The following is a 19,848-nucleotide window of genomic DNA, read 5'->3' as shown; positions in this document are numbered from 1 at the left end:
GATATTTTGATTGCGATGGTTGATGCATATTATATGCATTTGTTGGTAGGTTATTACATAGTTTACTTTATACATATGCTTGTGGATGGTTACACTTATTTGCTATGATTGTTGCACTTGTGTGACATTACATACATGCTTACATGTACCTGATATCTATACATGTTGCACGGTTTGACCTTTTTGTATCGTCTCAGTTGATATACCATGTTGATTACTTGATACATGATATCTTATTGATACCTGCTGATTACCATCTATTTCTGTTATACCTGTTTACCTCAGTCTATATACTTCTGCTATTACTGTTGCTTATCTTACATGCACATTTTCCTGTACTCACTGAGCTTCCAATGCTCACTACCCAGACCCTGGGGTTACCTTGTTTTCTCCCCAAGTAGCAGATAGATTACTTGGAGCTTAGAGAGGTTGCTTGGTCGTATCCATCTCACTTTCAGGAGGTTTATCTTCGGTATAGTTGTATTTTCTTTCGGATACGGTTTTGTACTTTCCGTTGGTTTCGTGATGTGGACATGGACTGTGGTGTGTTGGTTTTTTATACTTGTTATCAGATATTGAACCCGATTTTGAGGTTTCCGTTTAGTATGTGGTGCTTCTGTCGTATATTTGCTTATTCGTGCATTTGTTAATTGTTGTATGGCCGTGTAGGCCTTATGTTGTGTGTATGTACGCATCTATGTATGTTTTTGTGTGTTTTGTTGGACGTGTTGTCCATATTTCGGTCGTATGTGGTCGTGTATACTTGCATGTATTTTAGGAAAACTCATTGTTACAGGGGAGATGCTACCGAAATTTTTCGGACGGCCTCCCGGGACGTAACAGCCGAGTTGACAGATTTCACAAATCCCATTCGTCTCTTTAAACTTCGACATACCTTTTACCAGTTCTCTTCTCGACAGGCTAGCTAACGACTAATAATTGCAATGTCCTAGCCTTTTATACCATAGCTCTCTCTAATCGGTGCTTACAGCATTTGCCAGAACTTCTCCCCAATTTATAGGAAAGATCCTATCCACCATCTTTACAACAGCAATTAAGTTCTTCTGAGCATCTCTAATTTCACACTTCTTATCAAAGAAATGAACATCATAATCATCTTCTAGCAATTGTCTAATGCTTATTAGACCTTGATGCAAATCAGGAACATAAAGCGTAGTGAAGTTGGTTTTTGTACCTGAAAGTGTTGGTACTTCAATGTTGCCCTTGCCTTGCATACGAACCAGCTTTCCATTACCCATTCTTACTCGCAAGCAATTGCACGAGTGAACAGTATTGAACAACGATCCGTTTGGCGTCATATGATGAGTACAACCACTGTCAAGTAGCCACGTATCTTCTCTCCCTTCGACAGTCTTATGCACTTCCATTTTAGCCATCAAGGCTATTTCATCAACCTCTTGAACATCCCTTTTGACTTGAGAATTTTGGAGTTGAGATTTATTTCTGCAATATCTTGCTAGATGACCTAGCTTATTGCAGTTCCAATATTTTGCAGGTTCTTTTTGCAAAATTTCTCCAAGTGTCCCTTTCTATTACACTTAGAACAAAACAGATCCGATCGGAAATTCCGTTCAGATTCCTCCTTCTTTCCTTTTTCGTCATTGTTGTTGGAGTTACCTTTGAACTTCGATACCTGCGCTTTGCCCTTGAATTTGGCTACCAACGCCATCTCTGTCGCTTGGCCAATTCTATTCTCCTTCCTCAATTCAACCGCTTGTAGGGAGTTCACCAACTCGACAATACTTATCTGCGACAGGTCCCGCGAGTCTTCCAACGAAGAAATTTTTTATTCAAACTTTTCTGGTAAGCTCACCAACACCTTCTCAACAACTCTTGCATCTGGCATAGACTCTCCAAGTAGTCTAATTTGGTTAACTACTTTCATTAGTCTATCAACAAAATCTTTAACTGCTTCCACCTCAGTCATCCTTATCAACTCAAATTCCCGTCTCAAGTTCAAGACTTGCATGTGCTTCGTCTTGATACTTCCTTGAAACTCCTCGCTTAGCCTATCCCATGCACCTTTTGTTGTTTCACAGTCCATAATTCTTATGAAAATGGTCTCTGATACAGCTGCATGAATCATGCTAAGCGCCTTGTATTTCTTGACGTTCTCCTCGGCATAGAATCGTTGCTGTTGTACGGTTGGATTCTCTCGCAACTCGACAGGAGGTGCATCAGACTCTACCAAGCTCCAGAGGTCGGCACCCTTCAAAAAGGCTTTCATCTTCACGGCCCACATGACATAATTTTGACCGTCGAAGGTTGGTGGTGCTCCGGCTGTGACGTTCGTCATGGAGGTGTTTAGGCGTACTTTGGATTTCAAGGTTTTCTCGCTCTGATACCACTGATGGAAGGAAAGGATGATGAGGTAGGAGGTGTAGAGAGAAAGGAGAGAAGGAATTATACTTTAAGTTGCAATTGAAACTCACAAATTGAATTCTCTACCATTACAAGCACCCTCATGGGGTATTTATACTAACTTAACATTGGTTGAAGAAGTTTACTCAAACACTGCAAGAAACTCATGAAATAGCGACGGAATATTAATTTCCGTCGCTAATTAGCGATGGAAATAATATTCCGTCGCTAAAGTCACGATTTTAGGGCTCCGCCGACCCTTTTCTTTTCTTGCCGTGCGCGTTTCTTCGTTCTCTCCTCCGGCAACGGCTATTGTCGCGACACTGTCCTCCCTCCGGCACTCTCTCGCGCACTCTCCTTCCTTCCTCGGGCAATCGACTTCCTACCTCCGGCACTCTCTCGCGCACTCTCCTTCCTTCCTCGGGCAATCGACTTCCTACCTCCGACACTCGGTCTTCTCGCTCGCGCGACGATTTCTGCTCGCGGTGCACACTCCCGCGGCCGACGTTCTCTCCTCCGACGATTTCTGCTCCAACGTTCTATCCTCCGGTAATCTCTTCTCCGGCGTTGTCTCTTGTTCTTCTCCGGCATAGTTTCCTCTCTGGTAAACCATTCAGCTGAAGCTACGATTCTGCTCAAAATTAATCAAATTTTGAAAGGGTTAATTGATGATTAGGTTAATTGAAGATTTATGGTTAGTTTCAATTTTGTTATGGTTAATTAAAGATTTAGGGATAATTGAAGATTTAGGGTTACCTGCAAATTTAGTTTCTCCTCCGGCAGTTTCTGCTCCGGAAAAAATCCGCTAAAAGACAACGCTTTCGACAACGGTTTTTTAAAAGTGTTGTGGTTGACCCAAAATAAACGCTAATAGACAACGCTTTCTGAACAAACGTTGTCTTTTAGTTTTAAAAGTCAACGGTTTTGACTAAAAACGTTGTAAATTGAAAAACCACAACGTTTTTGCTAAAAAACGTTGTCTTTGGGGCGTTGTCTATTAACTTTTTTCTAGTAGTGGGTCCAGATCGATCCATGCACGCACGTGCGCAATGGATGCTTTGTCGGCGCACTAGCAACCGTTGATCAAAGAGGTGTGATGGATCGCATGTGATATGATCTGGAGCGTTAAATCGTGAAGAGTCACGATCTGACTGCTTGGGATGAGACTTGATCTGAAGCGTTAGATCGAATGGATCATTAAATCCAGATCCGACGGCTGGTGACAAGAGGAGAGATCTGAGGGTCACAACCCTTCAGATCTGATGGATGAGATTAAGAGGGCTATATGAAGGGTTACAACCCTCCAGATCGGACGGTCCAGATCGAACGACCCAGATCGATCCTGTCCAAGAGTCACATCCACTCATCCAAAGGGCATTCAACCTCTTCACTTAGTATAAATAGATCCCTCTAGATGCTGAAAATTTCATCGATCAATTCATCGATTCTACTCTTCCTTATGCATTCATCTCATCTAGTGCATTCAGAGTCCAAAAAGCCTACGAGAAGGTTCGCTGGTCTCGAAATTTGAAGTGCTACTATTTCGAGACGTTCGTCGTTGTATCTTGAGAATGAGTTACTGTTATCCGTAAGCATCGTAGCGGAGCAATATCGTTTACGGAGATAATGTCGAACACTGGTCTCGACGATCCATATCAGTTTACGACATCCTCCCCGGAGCTACCAAATCCAACAATAACAACAAAGTTGATGATTTTATAACCATCACCAGCAGAATAAATTCTATTACGAGGCCATCAAGTTACGTTCTTGTATTTAATATAATTTTATGGGGAGCGCGATCCATGGATGTTGGACGTCTGAGCTAGCCGTTGCGTGCACTTCCCGATTTACCCTCGTAGCTAGTGAAAAACTTCTGTGGGGCCGGGCCGGTCACCCTCAGGGATAGTCAATGAGGCTAACTGAGATTTATTATTATTTTTGTATTTAATATAATTTTAAATAATTATTATGTATAAATTATTACTTAAAACGTATAAAATATACGTCAAAAGTTAGGCCCATGTTTTAGATAAAATTAGTCCGGTTTAATGTTGACCCTCGTCATACATAAGAAAAGTCCATTAAAAGCCACAAAACAATATTAGATTAATGGTAAATACAAAAGAGGATATGTGACCAAAATAGCTGTAATTAATTTGTTAAATAAATTAAAATTTTCATTTCATAATAAGTTGCTAGTTTGCCCGAGTGGTTAAGGGGGAAGACTTAAGATCTTCTGCACATAAGTGCGCATGGGTTCGAACCCCATAGCTAGCATTAATTTCGAAAGTTTTATTTAATTTAATTATAGCGTTTTGTATGATATTGATATTCCGCTGAACCAATTCCTTCTATTCTTTTTTTAAATTAATCATAGTATTTATCAATAATCAATTTGTAAAATAGTGAATCTAAAGTTTCTATAATGAATTTAATGTTTATAAACTCAACAATAAGGTTGTTGCAATAGTAAGAGAAGATCGCTTGACATTTAAATAATGTCAAGGGCAATTTGAGCAAATTTACCTTAGTCTTTTCATTTTGCCCTTCAAGGTTAGCAAATTACATTTATCTTTCAAAACTTTTAGCCACGTAGTTGTGTTAAAAAATAATAAAATTGGCTATAAAATTTGGTGCATATGATTTAAGTTATCATGCATAACTTTGATCATATGATTAACAAGTATTATAAGACACAAATTATAATTTAATATTATTTAGATCAATTTATTTATTTGAAAAGAATAAAATATAATCAATTTAACATTTATTATATTGCACTTGATTCAATATATTTTTAAAATAAAATAAATTAATAATATTAATGATGATAATAAATTGATAATATATAAAAAATAAATATAATTTATTTATAATTTTTTTGAAATTTAAAAATAAATTTTATTTATATTTTAATAAAATAAGTCATTAAAATGATTATTTTAATAAAATAAATTAGTAAATTAATAAATATAATTTATTTATATTTTTTTAAAATTTAAAATAAATTTATATATATTTTAATAAAATAATTTGTTAAAATAAATAATTTATTAAATTAATAAATATAATTTGTTAATTTTATTTTTTTAAATTTAAAATAAATTTATACATATTTTAATAAAATAATTTCTTAAAATAATAAATTTAATTTGTTAATTTTATTTTTTTAATTTAAAATAAATTATCTTTTTTAAATTTACCAATATTTAAATTAAAATTTATTTAATTAATTAATTCGATTTCAATTAAGTTTTACGATATATTTTAATTAACTCAGTTTTAAAATCGGATGATAATTATAAAAAAAATTTGTTAATCTTCAGAATCACAGAAAGCCTTAAGTTGCCAAAATAATCACATTTCTTATTTATAATCAATTTATTGATATTTTATTGATGTGACGGTGATGTTACATTATTTGAAAATCGATCATAACATAAACCAAACAATATTATCGATAATAAACTTGAATGACTAACCAAGGTTATTAACAATAATTCTAAGCCAAATGCGCCCTAAAAGTATCGCCTTATCGAATATCGTAACATTGCATTCTGAAAAGACATGAGTGAAATGGAATAATATTGGAACTAAAATAGAAATGATAATAGAATGATATCTAAACTTTATTATGTATAGAAGAACTCTACGCGAGGAGGGAATTTAGCACAACGATAGACTTACTCCCTTGATTAGGAGGGAATTTAGCACAACGATAGACTTGACTCCCTTGATTAGGAGTGCTGAATTAACGTATTGGACGTTTACAAATTCGATTCGGTTAATTTAGATTTTTATTTTTTTTAAATATCAATTAAACTGATCAAATTCGATTTAATTCAATTTTAAATTTCATTAATTAATTAAATTGATTAAATTAAAACATCATTAGTCAACTACTTAACCGTACTTAACAGTCGACTAATATATTTGAATCAGACCATACAATTTTACAACAATCGACTAATATATTTAAATCAGATCACATAACTCCGTAACTCAATTCATAAAATAAACTGACTCGATTACTTAATATCAATCGATTAATTTGATAACGGGTTGAATTAATCAATTTTATATTAGTTCATTTTGATGACAATATTCGATCGTTTGGTTTATTCAAAAAAAAAAGTTCTACTTAATCAATTTCAATTTGTTCGGTTCTATCCAATTTTGAACTGACTTTTTCTTAGTGTCCTTTTTGTCTTTTGCAAAAGGTGGAATCTGTCATCTCTAACGGTTCCACACGGTTGGATCTACGATCATATATGAGGAGGTAAATCGAGAAGTTACAGTTGACTACGACAGAGGAGGACATTGTCTCAACTTCGTCGAGATTCCAATCCTTATCCATTTCTGTAACTCTGTTCTATCGTAACCAACTCAGCTATGCCACATGGATCACTCTCAGTGCTCTTGATTCATCGAGACATGGTGCATCCTCTATTTTAAATGGCTCGGAGTGAAGTTTAAGAGTTGAATGGGCCCAATCAGGCCGTCAATTGGGCCTTTATATGGGCCTATTCCTTCTTGAATCCGCGAGCACAAGGGAAGAAGGCGGGAGAGCAGATCAACGAAATGCGTTAGGGTTCTTGGTCGTCTTCGCTTCTCGTCGCAAGTTCCTTCCTCAGTTACTCGTGTTGGAATCGCAGCAACTTAGCAGAAGGAAGGATGTCTTATCCTGCTCCTCCCCTTCCGAGATGGATCTCGAAGCCCTGCATAATGGGCATCGATGAAGCCGGAAGAGGCCCCGTTTTGGGTACCTTCGTTTTCTTCTTCATTACCCCATTTCCTCCCTTCTTTCCCACTATAATCACTCGATTCTGCTGCGTCTTTCATTGACAAAGAACGATCACCATCTATCGGTTCAGGTCCCATGGTGTATGGCTGCTTGTACTGCGCTAAGTCCTACCAGAAGACCCTCGCCACTTTGAACTTCGCAGGTTCAAATTGTGCTAATCTTCTACTGTTTGTTGATTTTTTTTCCTTTGATGATGTGTCTTGCTTCTAATTACAAAAGCTTAGATCAGTTGAAGTTTCTGTGTAGATGTGGTCACATTGATTTAATCCTGTGATCAGGTTCAGAATAGAAAATTAACATAATTTTTCTTCCACAGATACTGTCTTTATCTGATTATTTTGTGTTGCAAACAATGTGGTGCAGCTGAAGAACTATCTATGCTAGTGTTTCTTCTAAAATAGTTTATTGTTGTTGTTGCTGTTGTTGTTGTTGTTAATGTTGTTCTCAGGAAAGAATTTATCTCACAATTCATTGTTTACTTAACATTTTGTTCCTTGCATTTCACTAAGTTAGTTTTCTAAAACAAGAGAACACTCTGTAAGAATGTTTTCCTTATTTGCTCCTCCCTGGTAATATTTTAAGAATCATTGGCAATGTACTTATCAAGTTTTTTTTTTCATGTCTACTTTGAATACTGTGATTTCTGAGTGTTTGGAATGAGAAGATTATGCTCATAATGTTATGAAATTTTCAATGGCACTGCTTGACCAGGAAACAATTTTTGTTCAGTGGAGTTGAGGGAGAAATTTATCTTTACTGGATTCATCTATTTATTTTAATCTTAAAGTTCTCCTATTAACGAAGATAGAAAGCATTTTATTTGTGAAATTTCAAATAAACATTGATGCAATGCTGCACCATGCTACAAGTTGATTTGCATGTTATTATGGAGCCAAAGGCAGCTTATGTGATGGCTCTTGTTGTTTTAACTTTTCATAGATTCTAAGACTCTTAAAGAGGAGAAGAGGGAAGAGTTGTTCCAGAATCTAAAACTTGATGAATCTATCGGATGGGAAGTTGATATTATAGATCCAAGGGAGCTATCAGCTAAGATGTTAAAGAGGTATGTATATGATTCCTAGCCTTTATGGAATTATGCGACTGAACACTCCATTAACCATTAACAGGACGAAAATCAATTTGAATGAGATCTCTCACAATTCAGCTATCGGCCTTGTCAAAAGGGTTCTTGACATGGGGGTTTTATTGACCGAGGTAAAGCACGTGCTATCTAATTAGTCAAAGTAACTGGTTAGGATAATTCTGATTCCTTGCAAGTTTCAACGACACTGGCTTCCAATTATCTCGACAAATTTCCTTCATTGTGAAGGTCTATGTGGACACTGTTGGAGATGCTGAGAAATATAGAGTCAAATTGTCTGAAAGATTTCCTGGGATAAAATTTGTCGTGGCCAAGAAAGCTGACAGCCTTTATCCTGTTGTTAGTGGTGCTAGTATAGTTGCTAAGGTAAGCAAATAATCTATACTGCTTTACTTTAACAGTTAACCACTTGATAAATAGTCGAAGTAGTTATTAAGATACTGCATAATGATTTTGGTTGCACCAGTTAAAGGGGACCTGTTTGGACCATTGTTATGGCAGGTCACTAGAGATACAACATTGCGTGAATGGACGCTTGATGAAACTGCAGAGAATATGCATAGAAACTTTGGATCTGGATATCCAGGAGGTAAATTATACTCTTTCTGTGAATCAAAACAGTACCCTCTTCTAATCATCTGGATATTTAGACCATTCTAGTTAGGGATGATTCAGAATACTTATTCATTGGCCAACTAAGATTCATGTAGCTAACCTCAAAATGTTGGGACTCAAGGTTTATTATCGTTGTTGTATATTCCATTTCATGTCTTAGATCTCTCGTGTTTGACGTCTTGATTCTGAACTCTCTGTATCTATTGACTTGGGCTTGAGCAGACCCTGAAACTAAAGCATGGCTGGATCACCATAAGCACATAGTGTTTGGTTTTCCAACAGTTGTGCGCTTCAGTTGGGGAACGTGCACGCCTTTCTTCAAGGACATGGTCGAAGTAGTTTGGTAAATCTCCCTTTTGGAATCAGAGGCAAACTTCTGTTACTAATTTTTGTTCTTTTAGTCACTTGCCATTGTCAAACTAGATTTTGTGCTTCACTTTGCTTCAGGGAGTCTGACAAGCTGGACGAAGATCCTTCCAGCAATGGGAGAGGGAAACACCAAATGAAACTCACAAATCTCGGCATCACTGGATGTAAGAGGAAAAGCGAAGATATCGAGTCTAGCGGTAAGGGACGGTCTAAGTTCTTCCAGACTCGGAAACTTCAATTAGTATCAGAATTCCAGTGATGTTTTCGGCCTCTGCCTCATTTGCTGAATAGTAAGGTAGTTAGTTCATGCTAAGCTGGTTCGATGTCAGCATAGATCCTACACTCAGTGTTATTCTATTCTGCAATAAGATGGAATCTGCTACTTTAACGGCCTTACATGATCGGCCTCATAATCATCTGTGAGGAGGTAAATCGAGAAATTGCAGTTGGTCACGATGAAAGAGGGTATTGTTCGACTTCATCAAGATTCGAACTCTTATCCTTTTTTACAAATCTATTTCGTCATAATTAACTCAGCTATGTTCTAAAGGTCACTCAGTGTTATTCTAGATTATATTGTACTATGTTTCTTTTGCCATTGAACTGCATGTTTGATATACGAATTTCCTTTTTTTCCACTCTGGTTTGCTAAAGTTTTGAGCTTCTATTTAAGGTTTTTTCCCCACTCTAGTAATAATCAAAATGAGAGAAAACAATGACGATAGTATGGACACCTCGAAGATAATCAAGTAGTTCTATTGAATTAATTGTTGTCCGGTTTGTGAAGAGCAAAGAGTGAACAACAAAACTTTAGTTAAGACAATTGGAAAATGGTTAAATAACCAAAATTATTAGTGCTGATATAGCCTCCTTATATATAATTCAATAACTGTATAGGTAAGCCTACATACTATTCTTATATGGCAGCCCTCTAAATGCTTTTTCTCATAAGAACATTTCATCTGATTTAAGACAATAAACCTTGATAAAAAATTAGTATCAAATGTCTTTCTCACACATCGAAAAGTATCCGGTCGACCATAATATAATATAAAAAATATCTAAATAAAATAATCAAAAAATTCATATATAGACAAGAAAACGATACATATAAAATAACATAATAACAAAACATAAATACAATAAAATAAAAATAAAATAAATTGGAAATTAACACATTGAGATACCTCAACAATTTTATATAAAATCAAAATTAAATATAACATCAAAATTATATATGTGTCAGTAAAATTAGAGATCAAAGAGTCAATTAACAAATAATTAAGTGAATAAAGTACAGACAATTAACAAATAATTAAGTGAATAATAAAATAATATGTATGAATTTTATTTTATTTTAAAAATTAAGTAAAAAGAGTAATTATAATTTTTTATTATAATTTTAAATTATTTTTAAAATTCTCCATTTATATATATATATATTCTTAAATATACAAATACATATATTATATGTATATATATCATCTTTAGTTATCATCATTTAAAATCATGTAATATTTGATATTAAAATTTAAAATTTTAATTTTATCATTATTTATTATCATCAATAACTTTTTAATTTTTATTTAATTAATATATATAAATTATCAATAATATAATCTCAACATGAATAAATATCATAATCATGTGATAATCATGTAAGTATCAATATATATATTTATATTAATGATATAGATATGATAAATCAACTAAAAAATAAATTACCAGAACTAATATCATCAGAGTATAATAATATCTTATCCTTACTTTCCCTCTAGGATCAAGTTTCACGTTCCTATTTAAGATAAATTTCATGGATGTGTCTTTAAATTATCAGTAAATGAAGTTCAGCCTCAGAAGGCTATCCAAAAGTCCTAAGACTTGATTGAAGACAGATTCCACATCTTGGAAGCAAACGGGATGCTTACATCTTATATAATATAAAGGAGGGGATCAATGGTGCGAGCTTATTAATTTCCGCTCATAACCTATTGAAAGATAGATCTTGTTTAAGTATGAAAAGCTATAGTTAACTCAGCTGTGGGGGGAGCACGTCGTACCTTTTTATTTATGTTCAAATTTCGAGACCAACGAATTTTATAGGTTTTTTAGACTCCGAATGCACAAGATAAGATGTATGCTTCAATGGATGAGTAGAATCGATGATTCGATGATTTTTCTAGCATCTGGATGAATCAATTTATACAAAGTGAAGAGATAGAATACCCTTTGGTGAGTCGCTGTGACTCTTGGGCAGGATTGATCTGGATCGTTCGATCTGGAGGGTTGTAACCCTTCAGATCGCTCTTTAATCGCATCCGTCAGATTTGAAGGGTTGTAACCCTTTAGATCCCTTTTGTCATCAGCCGTCAGATCTGAATCCAATAATTCATTCGATCTGACGCTTTAAATCAAGTCTCATCACCAACAATTAGATTATGACTTTTTGTGATCTAACACACCTCTTTGATCAACGGTTGTCATCCGTTCACCCAGTCAGCAGTCCAGTCATCTTTCCCTACCCACGTGGATGTTACATAAGCATTGCCACGTCACATGTGAACTTGACACGTCACCCTTAGTGCCACGTAGACACTGTTATGTCATCTGGAGCATAAATTTAAGCTCCTCACGATAATGCGTACAAAGTGCAAAATGCGCCAACAAAGTGCCCATGCGTGTGCACACGTAGTGGGCCGCGAGCTCGCAAATGCAAGCATCTACTTGCCCACGAAAGAGAGCACATGAGCTTTTTGTGTTAACTCTATTAACACAGCAATATTAATAAGGAAGGGATGCTTATTGAATTTTACCAATGTGGGACTATTCCCCATGCACTTCCTTTTATAGCATTAATTAACAATTAATACTATTCTGGGCTTACTTTTAACAATTAATTTCTTATTTATTTTTAATCGATTTTGAGTAAATTAATAATCTAGATATATTTACGCGAAACGTAGATTTCAAATTTGAAGTCAATTTCGACTTTCATCGATTGATGGCACCTCAATTTTTCATAAATCCGTATTGGTCCTTTTAAGACCCAATATCTAACAATCCCCCACATGAATGAAAATTAATACATGTATGCATGCTGACACTTTACAAGAGTCCAATCGATAAGTCAATGCAACGGGAGAGGTAGCTTATGACTTTGAACCTTTCATAGTGGAATGTTATCGAGTATACTAGGCTGCGCAGTGAACGTGATGTCTTGAACTGCTTAGCTGTTTGTGTATACTAAGGCAATAACACCCACACAGAGACTTATCCCACCTACTTTTGGTTCTCATGGTTGGTTCCGTTTCAGCCATGGACATCATCTTGGATTCATGAGTATTTCATTGAAACAGCCTGTCTTCACATTCACATAGGTGATACTTCTATTAATAGTATCTTACCATACTCCACCTCATAAAGGTATAGAAGTCATTAAAAGTATAAGCTTAACCTCACTACATGTGGTAGGATAGTACAAATTCATCCTAGGATTGTGATAGAGATAAAATATCTCGTGTGCTATAACACAACTTCTATAACTTCGTTGTCCCATTGAACCAAGATCTTGGGATCTCCAATCAACAAGGTTGGATTACCGTTATAGTTATTTTTAGTTGTAGATTTTTATCTCATTTTTCTCGATAAGCAGTATACTTGATCTCGACTTAGCCCCTTCGTAAGAGGATCTGTCAAATTATCTTTGGACTTGATGTAGTCGATTGCAATCACTCCATTCAAGATCAACTGCCTAATGGTATTGTGTCTACGATGTTGTGACTTACCATTATATATAGTACTTTGTGTCTTTCCAATCACCGATTGACTAACACAGTGTATAAGTACGACGGGTACAAGTTTCGTCCAGCTCAAAATATCTTCTAAGAAATTATGCAATCATTCAACTTCTTCAGCTACTTTGTCTAGTGCTATAAACTCGGATTCCATAGTTGATCAAGCAATGCACGTTTGCTTAATGGATTTCTAAGATACCGCTCCCCCACCGATCGTGAATACACATCTACTAGTGGATTTGGAATCTTTTGTATCTGATACACAATTAGCATCTACTAGCGTTTTTGTAGCTGCTACATAGTTATAGTAGTTATGTTTTCGTAATTGCTATAATATGAAAATAAATCTTAAAAAAAAAGATTAAAATGGTTTGGAGCCTTCAGAAAAAATTTTAAACGATATTTTTAAACTTGAAATCGAGTTGTTATGGGTTCCATCCCATAATTAATTGTTTGTAAATATCTGAATAAATTTTGATTTGATATATTATATATCTCGTGGTTCAATGCAAATTAAAAGTTATGACTTTTCCAAGCTTATTCGTATACGATGATTTCTACTCACTCTCTAAACTCTATATATGTTATAGTAGTTATGATTTTGTAATTGTTACAATGCTAATTCAACATGCTTACTTAATATTTCCGTTATGATAACTATGAAATCATAGTTATTACAATTAATAAAAATCATAACAGTTATAACTATATAGTAACTACTAAATTGTAACTGTTATAATGTACTCCGATTTAATACATGTGATATCAAAGGGTATTTGTGCCATTTAAAAAATCAAAATGGGACTGCTTTTAATGATTTTTGGAAAAAAAACATTCTTTAATAGTTTAAAGAATAATATTAATTTTTATTTTATTATTTTAAATTACGAATGAGCCACCATCTTTTCAGTCCGAGGCGTCCCGGTCCAATTTCTCGCTCTCGTTCATTCTTCCTCCCAGCGAGCGCGAGAGCGAGCGACAGAGAGAGAGGTAGCCATGGCGGACTCCGAAGAGGAGCCAGTCCTCCTTGATCGTTCCTCTCGAGCAACCAGAGGAAAAAGGTAGTCTTCTTCTCTCATTAGCTGTATCACTCAGTAGATCCCGCAGTTCTTTTGTTTTGACCTCAATGATTTGATGCTCTTTGCCCTAGTTGCTATAGCCCAAGTTCCAGATGATTACTCCGGGCTATAGAAGAGATTCCTTTCTGTACTCCCATTGGAGGGGAAACCCCAAATGAAGGGTTTCAGTGCCGGAACTATTTTTTAAAAATAATTACCGATCATTTTGCATCTTGTAGATTTTGAATGCTCGAGCTTGATCTTGTGTGGAAACATGTTGGAGTTCATTGTGATCAAGATTGTGTAAACACTTTTTTTTTAAAATAAAAGTTTAGAGATGTGTGTTGACCTTTGTACTAGCCCTAAGAAACACAGTTCCTCTCTGTGTTGCTATTAGATGTGAAGCGCGATATGAAGGGAACTATGTTTTGAACATGATTACCGATCTTTAAAACTGTGCAGATTAGCATCCTCAACACTTTGAATGTCTGAGCATGCTTTTGTGTGCAAGTATATTGGATTTCATTTTCGTTATGTTATCCAGAATGATCAATATAGTGTAAATACTTTTTTCTGATAGAAAAAAAATGTTTAGAGTTGCTGGTTGATCTATAGTGTGACCACAAAGAAACTTTACCTGTGTGCCTCTAGTTGTATGAAAATAATTGCAGAGAGACTTAGGTATATGTATATAATCCACAAGTAGGTATTCATTGTGTTTGTATTAGAATACCGTTCAACTGTCACAAGAGTGAATGAGACAAGAGTTTACTGCATGTTCTACTATGCCACTGAAAAAGCAGTTTCAAGTGAAAGAAAGTGTAGAAAAAAAAAGTTGCATTATGAATTTCTCCAACCCTGATAATCAATATCTGCCACCACCATATTTTTAAATGCCATGTTACACATTGTGCCATTCCATACTCCTCTATATTGTTTCCTATGCTAGAAAACAGAGTTACCTTTTATATTAACTATTTTAAGCATATATGAAGTAGCATATTTTCTTTCCCATACATGCTATTTAATTTCCCTTTAATTGCAATTTTTGGTTTTCAGAATGGACGTCCTTTTCTTATGCTGTAATGTTGAATTGAGACTTTGTGAAATGCAACTTCCTAATTTATTTTCGTCTCAAATCTAATCTTTTGCTTCTCATTTTTGTTTATAACAGTCATGTATGCCCTAGTTAATTAACTCTCAGACAGACTCCAGAGTTTTATTTTTGACATTAACTTTTTTGTTTTATAGAATGACTAAATTGTTGGATGGAGAGATTGAACAGGATGAAGTATTTTGGAATCAAGATGCTCTTATGGAGGTAATACATGTTATTTTTATATTCCTTGGAAATCTGCAGAACTGGCTCCAAGTCCATATTTTCTTTGTAAATGATGTATTAGATTTTTCTGGATGTTATCTCAAAAATTTATTACCATTTGACCAAGTTTGGATTGTCTATAAAATATGTATTTTAATAAATATTCTCATGCGAAGGTGCCTTCTAATTTCAGACTTCATGATGTATTGGTTGTTGTCTTAATGATAAACTGGATGTGGGTTCTCTTTGCTTGACTGTTTCATCGATCTCATTATGCTTTATAGTACTGATGTTAAAGGATCTGTGATCTTCTCTGCAGGAAGAGAATGACGAAAATTATGAAGAAGAGCCTGAAGTTGCTGATGAGTTTGATAGTGACTTTGCTGAGGATGTGAGAATTCTACAAATTTTCTTCTGTCCGTGCTTTAGTTTACTTATGTAATAGCTTGGATTTGTTAATAGTTAATTGTACTTTACAAAAATCTTCTCATTCTATATTTTTAAGCTTTGACTTATTTGCTTCTATCACCAGGAATCTGAACCTGATGATGAAACTGAAGTAGTTGCAGAAGACAAGTAATGCCTTCAGCTCATATATAAAAGTCATTTTAAAGGACTTAGCCTTATCTACTCTTGCTGATACCTTTTCTATGTTTTTTGAAAGATTACCTGTCAAAAAACGACTAATATTCCCTGGGAAGACTATACCAAAAAAGAAAAGCAAAAAGAAGGTTCTTGCAAATCTCGAAACGACTCTAAAAGATGAATTATCTGACAAATCTCCCCCTTCTGAAAATCAGGATTTACCTGATGATGCAGAAGGCGAAAGAACAGTGCGAAAGTCAACTAGAACAGCAGTTATTGTTAGGCAAGCAGAAAGAGAAATACGTGCAGCCTTGCAGGCGTCTATGAAGGTAGATTTTGTTTGCCTGTTGGCATCTGTTAGATAAGCTTCATCACCTTTGAGGTAATTGTGAAGAATGAACAGTTGCATAGAATTCTTTTGTTTTGGTTTTTTGGTTTTGCATTATGTGTCCTTTTGGTTGGTTCTAATTTGTGGTTAAAAGTATTATTCTTGAAGAAATGAGTGATTAACAAGTTTTATAGATAGCAACTTAACATGCAAATCACTATTTATATACTTGAATGAAGAATGTTTTTAACTCCCTCTAAGGATTCTCATTTCTTTTGGTCTTACTAAATTCTTGGTTGGTAATGTTTTTTTCCCTCAACTGAGCATCATCTATGGTTAATTGATCCTGCTTGTGGTATTCATATTTGTCTTTAATCATGCACGCTACTCGGTTATCACTTCAAATATCTCTCGTTTCTTGAGTTACCATATCCTGCTGCCAGATAGACCATGGAAGTTGAGGGAACTTAATGAAATTTGGACTTAAGAATTCAGTCTCTTGTGAGATCCCAACCAAGCAATCAATAGGAGTAATTCTAGAAGTGCAATTAATATTTTTCTAGTTGAGTACCTTTTATAACTTTATTTTACAACAATCATGGAGCATTTTAAACAGTATTTTTTTGCTGTAGAAGTTTACACAATTGTGGACCACATTATTTATTTCCACAAGTTCCAGCTAAAAGTTTATCTTGTGTATTAGTGGTGCTTTTACAGTTATTTGAATTCAAACACTTGTGCAGCCTATTAAAAGGAAAAAGGAAGGTGAGGAGAAACGGATGACACAAGAGGAGATGCTTCTAGAAGCTGCTCAAACAGGTTAGAAATTTGCTGTTAAGTGCAATCCAAAATTTTTGAACTTTGTCTGCAGAGAAGCCTCCTGACAAGTGATGTTTAATGTTAATCCAGAAATTATGAACCTCAGAAATTTGGAACGTGTCCTAGCGAGGGAAGAAGAGGTCAAGAAGAAGGCTGTTGTACATAAAGCAGTCTATGATGGTCCTCAAATTAGATTTATATCAAGAGATGGTATATCTTTTTCCGAAACATGTGCCCCTCATCTAGTACATCATGTTGGTGTGTGTGTGGATGTATGCATTATTGGGAAATACTGTTATCAACAAATTTGACATTTTTTACCTGATTCTGATTGCTTACATTTGGTATGTTAGGTGAATCACATCTAGAATTCATCAAAGGTGCTTCTTTCCAGAATGAAATTACTACAACACCGGTTTCATGTAAGTCCACAGGAAATTTTCCACTGTAAGAAAATGTCTACTCTTTGTAATCTGCATCTTTCTTATATATACATTTTTGTTTGTTCTCAGCATATTATAGTCAGCACTTGTTCCAAATGGCACATTTAGGTGTCTTAATTAACAACTCATTTTGTGTGATACGAATGATTAATTTTGTTTACGATGTTGCCTTTCATTGCAGATCCAGAGAAGACCGTTTGTGTGATAACTGGATTGCCTGCTAAGTATGACTTCCAACTCTTAGGACCATTCTTTTTAAGGAAAAATATAAATCATTTTGTCATTTTGTTTTTCATTCTCTCTTGGAAAGGATCTAATACTCCAAACTGATTTTATTATGGAAAAGGCACAAAATAGTTGTTTCACTGTACCTATGCCACAGTCCACATTGATGGAACATGTGGTGATGGATTTTGGCGTTGAAGAAAATGTAGGTGAGATGGTGTAGGAGAAGAGGAATATGAATAAGGAAGAGTTCATGGAGATGACGTAGGGGACACAGAAGGAGCAAAGGAGAAGGAAGATGAGGAAAAAAGGCAAGAGAAGTGGAAGAATATGATAGCGTAGTCCATTGGTGGTGGAATTTGGTGTGGAAACAGGTAAAAAAGGAATGATATAAGAGAGGAGGAAGAGGAGAAGAAAGATGAAGAAGTGGAGTTAATAGAGTGGAATATGAAAAGCTGCTCAGATAGGGAAAATTTGCTTTATGTCTCAAATGGATAATTTGTCTTTTGCCCTTATAATCATGGCATGTGAGAACAAACTATTTGTCACTGCATCTTATCTGTTTTCTTTGTTGATTTTACATTCTTGAAATTTTTTGTTGGAAATGCAGATATCGTGACCCAAAGACAGGATTACCATATGCAACATTAGAGGCCTTCAAATTGATTCGTGAGAGGTATTTTTTTTTTTCATATCATACACTTACTAGCAACTATTGACAGCATGCAGTTTGCGAATATGGGTGTAAAACTAAGAGTTTTCTCATGAATTTAAGTTTCATCTTGTGTATATTTTGTTGCAACTTTTGAGCTTGAACTTTTGTCTAAGACTTCCATGTAATGCTTTAATGTATAATAGTCAAATGTGTGGCATTTTCCTTTTCTGCTCTCCACTTCCTAGATATCTGTGAGGTTTCCATGCAGTTAATGTGCTTGATCTACTATTCTCTTTTCAAACAATTTGATTGCCCTTTTGCCGTTGTGTTTATGTGGCGATTCACTGTCTATTGTGGTTGTATCGATCTGCCCGCTCGAAAGACATTGCAATCTACTGTCTATATAATACTTAGAGGGCTCTTCACTCTTAGTTGCAGTAATGTAGCCTGAATCAGTAGAATATAATGGTTACCTACTATATTCTGATTTCCCTGAACAACTCTTGATGGATCACTCAATCTTAGCAACTTTCCTCCTTTCCTGAGTGGTCACATTCAGGAAAGAGCATAGGATGGAATTGTGTAGTCATAGATAGTTGCCTTCTCCAAACTTGAATCAACAATTTCGGTTTATAACGTAAAGACGCCTGCTTTGTAGAGGTTGTTTGGTTTCAATCTTTTTCTTCATCTCTTAACTATTTCGTATTTTTAGATTGATAACTTTTTCTTTCCTGGCTTAGCAACCAACTTCTATCACTCCATGAGAAATGTTTTTGTAATAATGTCACAAACATTTCCGATGCAAACATATTTGTTACAGTTGACAACAATAATGTTCTCATTGGAATCTTTTCTCCCAGATTCTTGAAACAGGAAGCCTCCAGGAAGCAGCAGCAATGTATGGACATGGGAGACCTGTTCGATACGATACACCGCGAAGGATTCCTATCAAAGCGGAAAAGAACCGAAGCTGGCATGACCAAAGGGCGATCCGATCTGCGCTTAGGAGCTCGATTTCGAAAAATACCAGCTCTCGATATGTTTGATCAAGATTGAAAGCTTAGGTTGTGTTGTATGCATGTCCTACCGTTAGTTTCAACTATGGGACGGTCCGACTGAAAAAACATACCGGTCGGGTCCGGTCCGGTTGGTTAATTGACTCGGACAAGCAATAAAATTAGTTTTAAATTCATCTGTTTTTAATCAAATCAGATGAGGAATAATTGTTTTTTTTGGGAAAAATTGATGCATCTTTATCTAATGTCTATTTTAAAATTATATTTTAAATAAAATGTAATTATACTTTGATGGTTATTCAAGGTGAAGTATTACTAAAAATGTAAAA

The 19,848-nt window shown here is 35.1% G+C and overlaps 2 protein-coding genes and 1 non-coding gene across 4 annotated transcripts; all 3 read left to right on the top strand.

Moving 5' to 3' along the window:
* Window positions 1-4,579: 4,579 nt before the first annotated feature.
* TRNAL-UAA (transfer RNA leucine (anticodon UAA)) lies at window positions 4,580-4,662 on the top strand. The gene has a single exon. It is a non-coding gene; the product is annotated as a tRNA-Leu (tRNA).
* Window positions 4,663-6,965: 2,303 nt separating this feature from the next.
* Window positions 6,966-9,659, top strand: LOC141831178 (ribonuclease H2 subunit A). Its single transcript, XM_074718596.1, has 8 exons — window positions 6,966-7,147; window positions 7,260-7,331; window positions 8,129-8,252; window positions 8,317-8,404; window positions 8,520-8,657; window positions 8,793-8,880; window positions 9,129-9,249; window positions 9,354-9,659. The coding sequence occupies exons 1-8, from the start codon at window positions 7,060-7,062 to the stop codon at window positions 9,532-9,534; spliced, it is 900 nt and encodes a 299-aa protein (XP_074574697.1). The 5' UTR covers window positions 6,966-7,059; the 3' UTR covers window positions 9,535-9,659.
* A 4,337-nt stretch (window positions 9,660-13,996) lies between these two features.
* Window positions 13,997-19,693, top strand: LOC141830884 (SWR1 complex subunit 2). Of its 2 annotated transcripts, XM_074718333.1 has the most exons (12): window positions 13,997-14,130; window positions 15,379-15,448; window positions 15,768-15,839; window positions 15,981-16,024; window positions 16,113-16,179; window positions 16,249-16,362; window positions 17,105-17,180; window positions 17,271-17,390; window positions 17,534-17,602; window positions 17,805-17,847; window positions 18,459-18,524; window positions 19,364-19,693. In XM_074718333.1, exons 1-12 carry the CDS (start codon window positions 14,066-14,068, stop codon window positions 19,557-19,559), a joined length of 1,002 nt encoding a protein of 333 aa, XP_074574434.1. In that variant the 5' UTR covers window positions 13,997-14,065; the 3' UTR covers window positions 19,560-19,693. The 2 variants fall into 2 exon arrangements, with proteins under 2 accessions (XP_074574434.1, XP_074574433.1); XM_074718332.1 differs by having other exon boundaries at window positions 16,113-16,362.
* Window positions 19,694-19,848: the final 155 nt, after the last annotated feature.

The sequence above is a fragment of the Curcuma longa genome, chromosome 6 (genome assembly GCF_044706935.1).
Source record: "Curcuma longa cultivar G26 ecotype Majalengka, Jawa Barat chromosome 6, ITB_CL_G26_1.1, whole genome shotgun sequence".
Classification (NCBI taxonomy): domain Eukaryota; kingdom Viridiplantae; phylum Streptophyta; class Magnoliopsida; order Zingiberales; family Zingiberaceae; genus Curcuma; species Curcuma longa.
The sequence above is the reverse complement of the archived record's forward strand: the minus strand, read 5'-3'. Positions and strand labels throughout refer to the sequence as shown.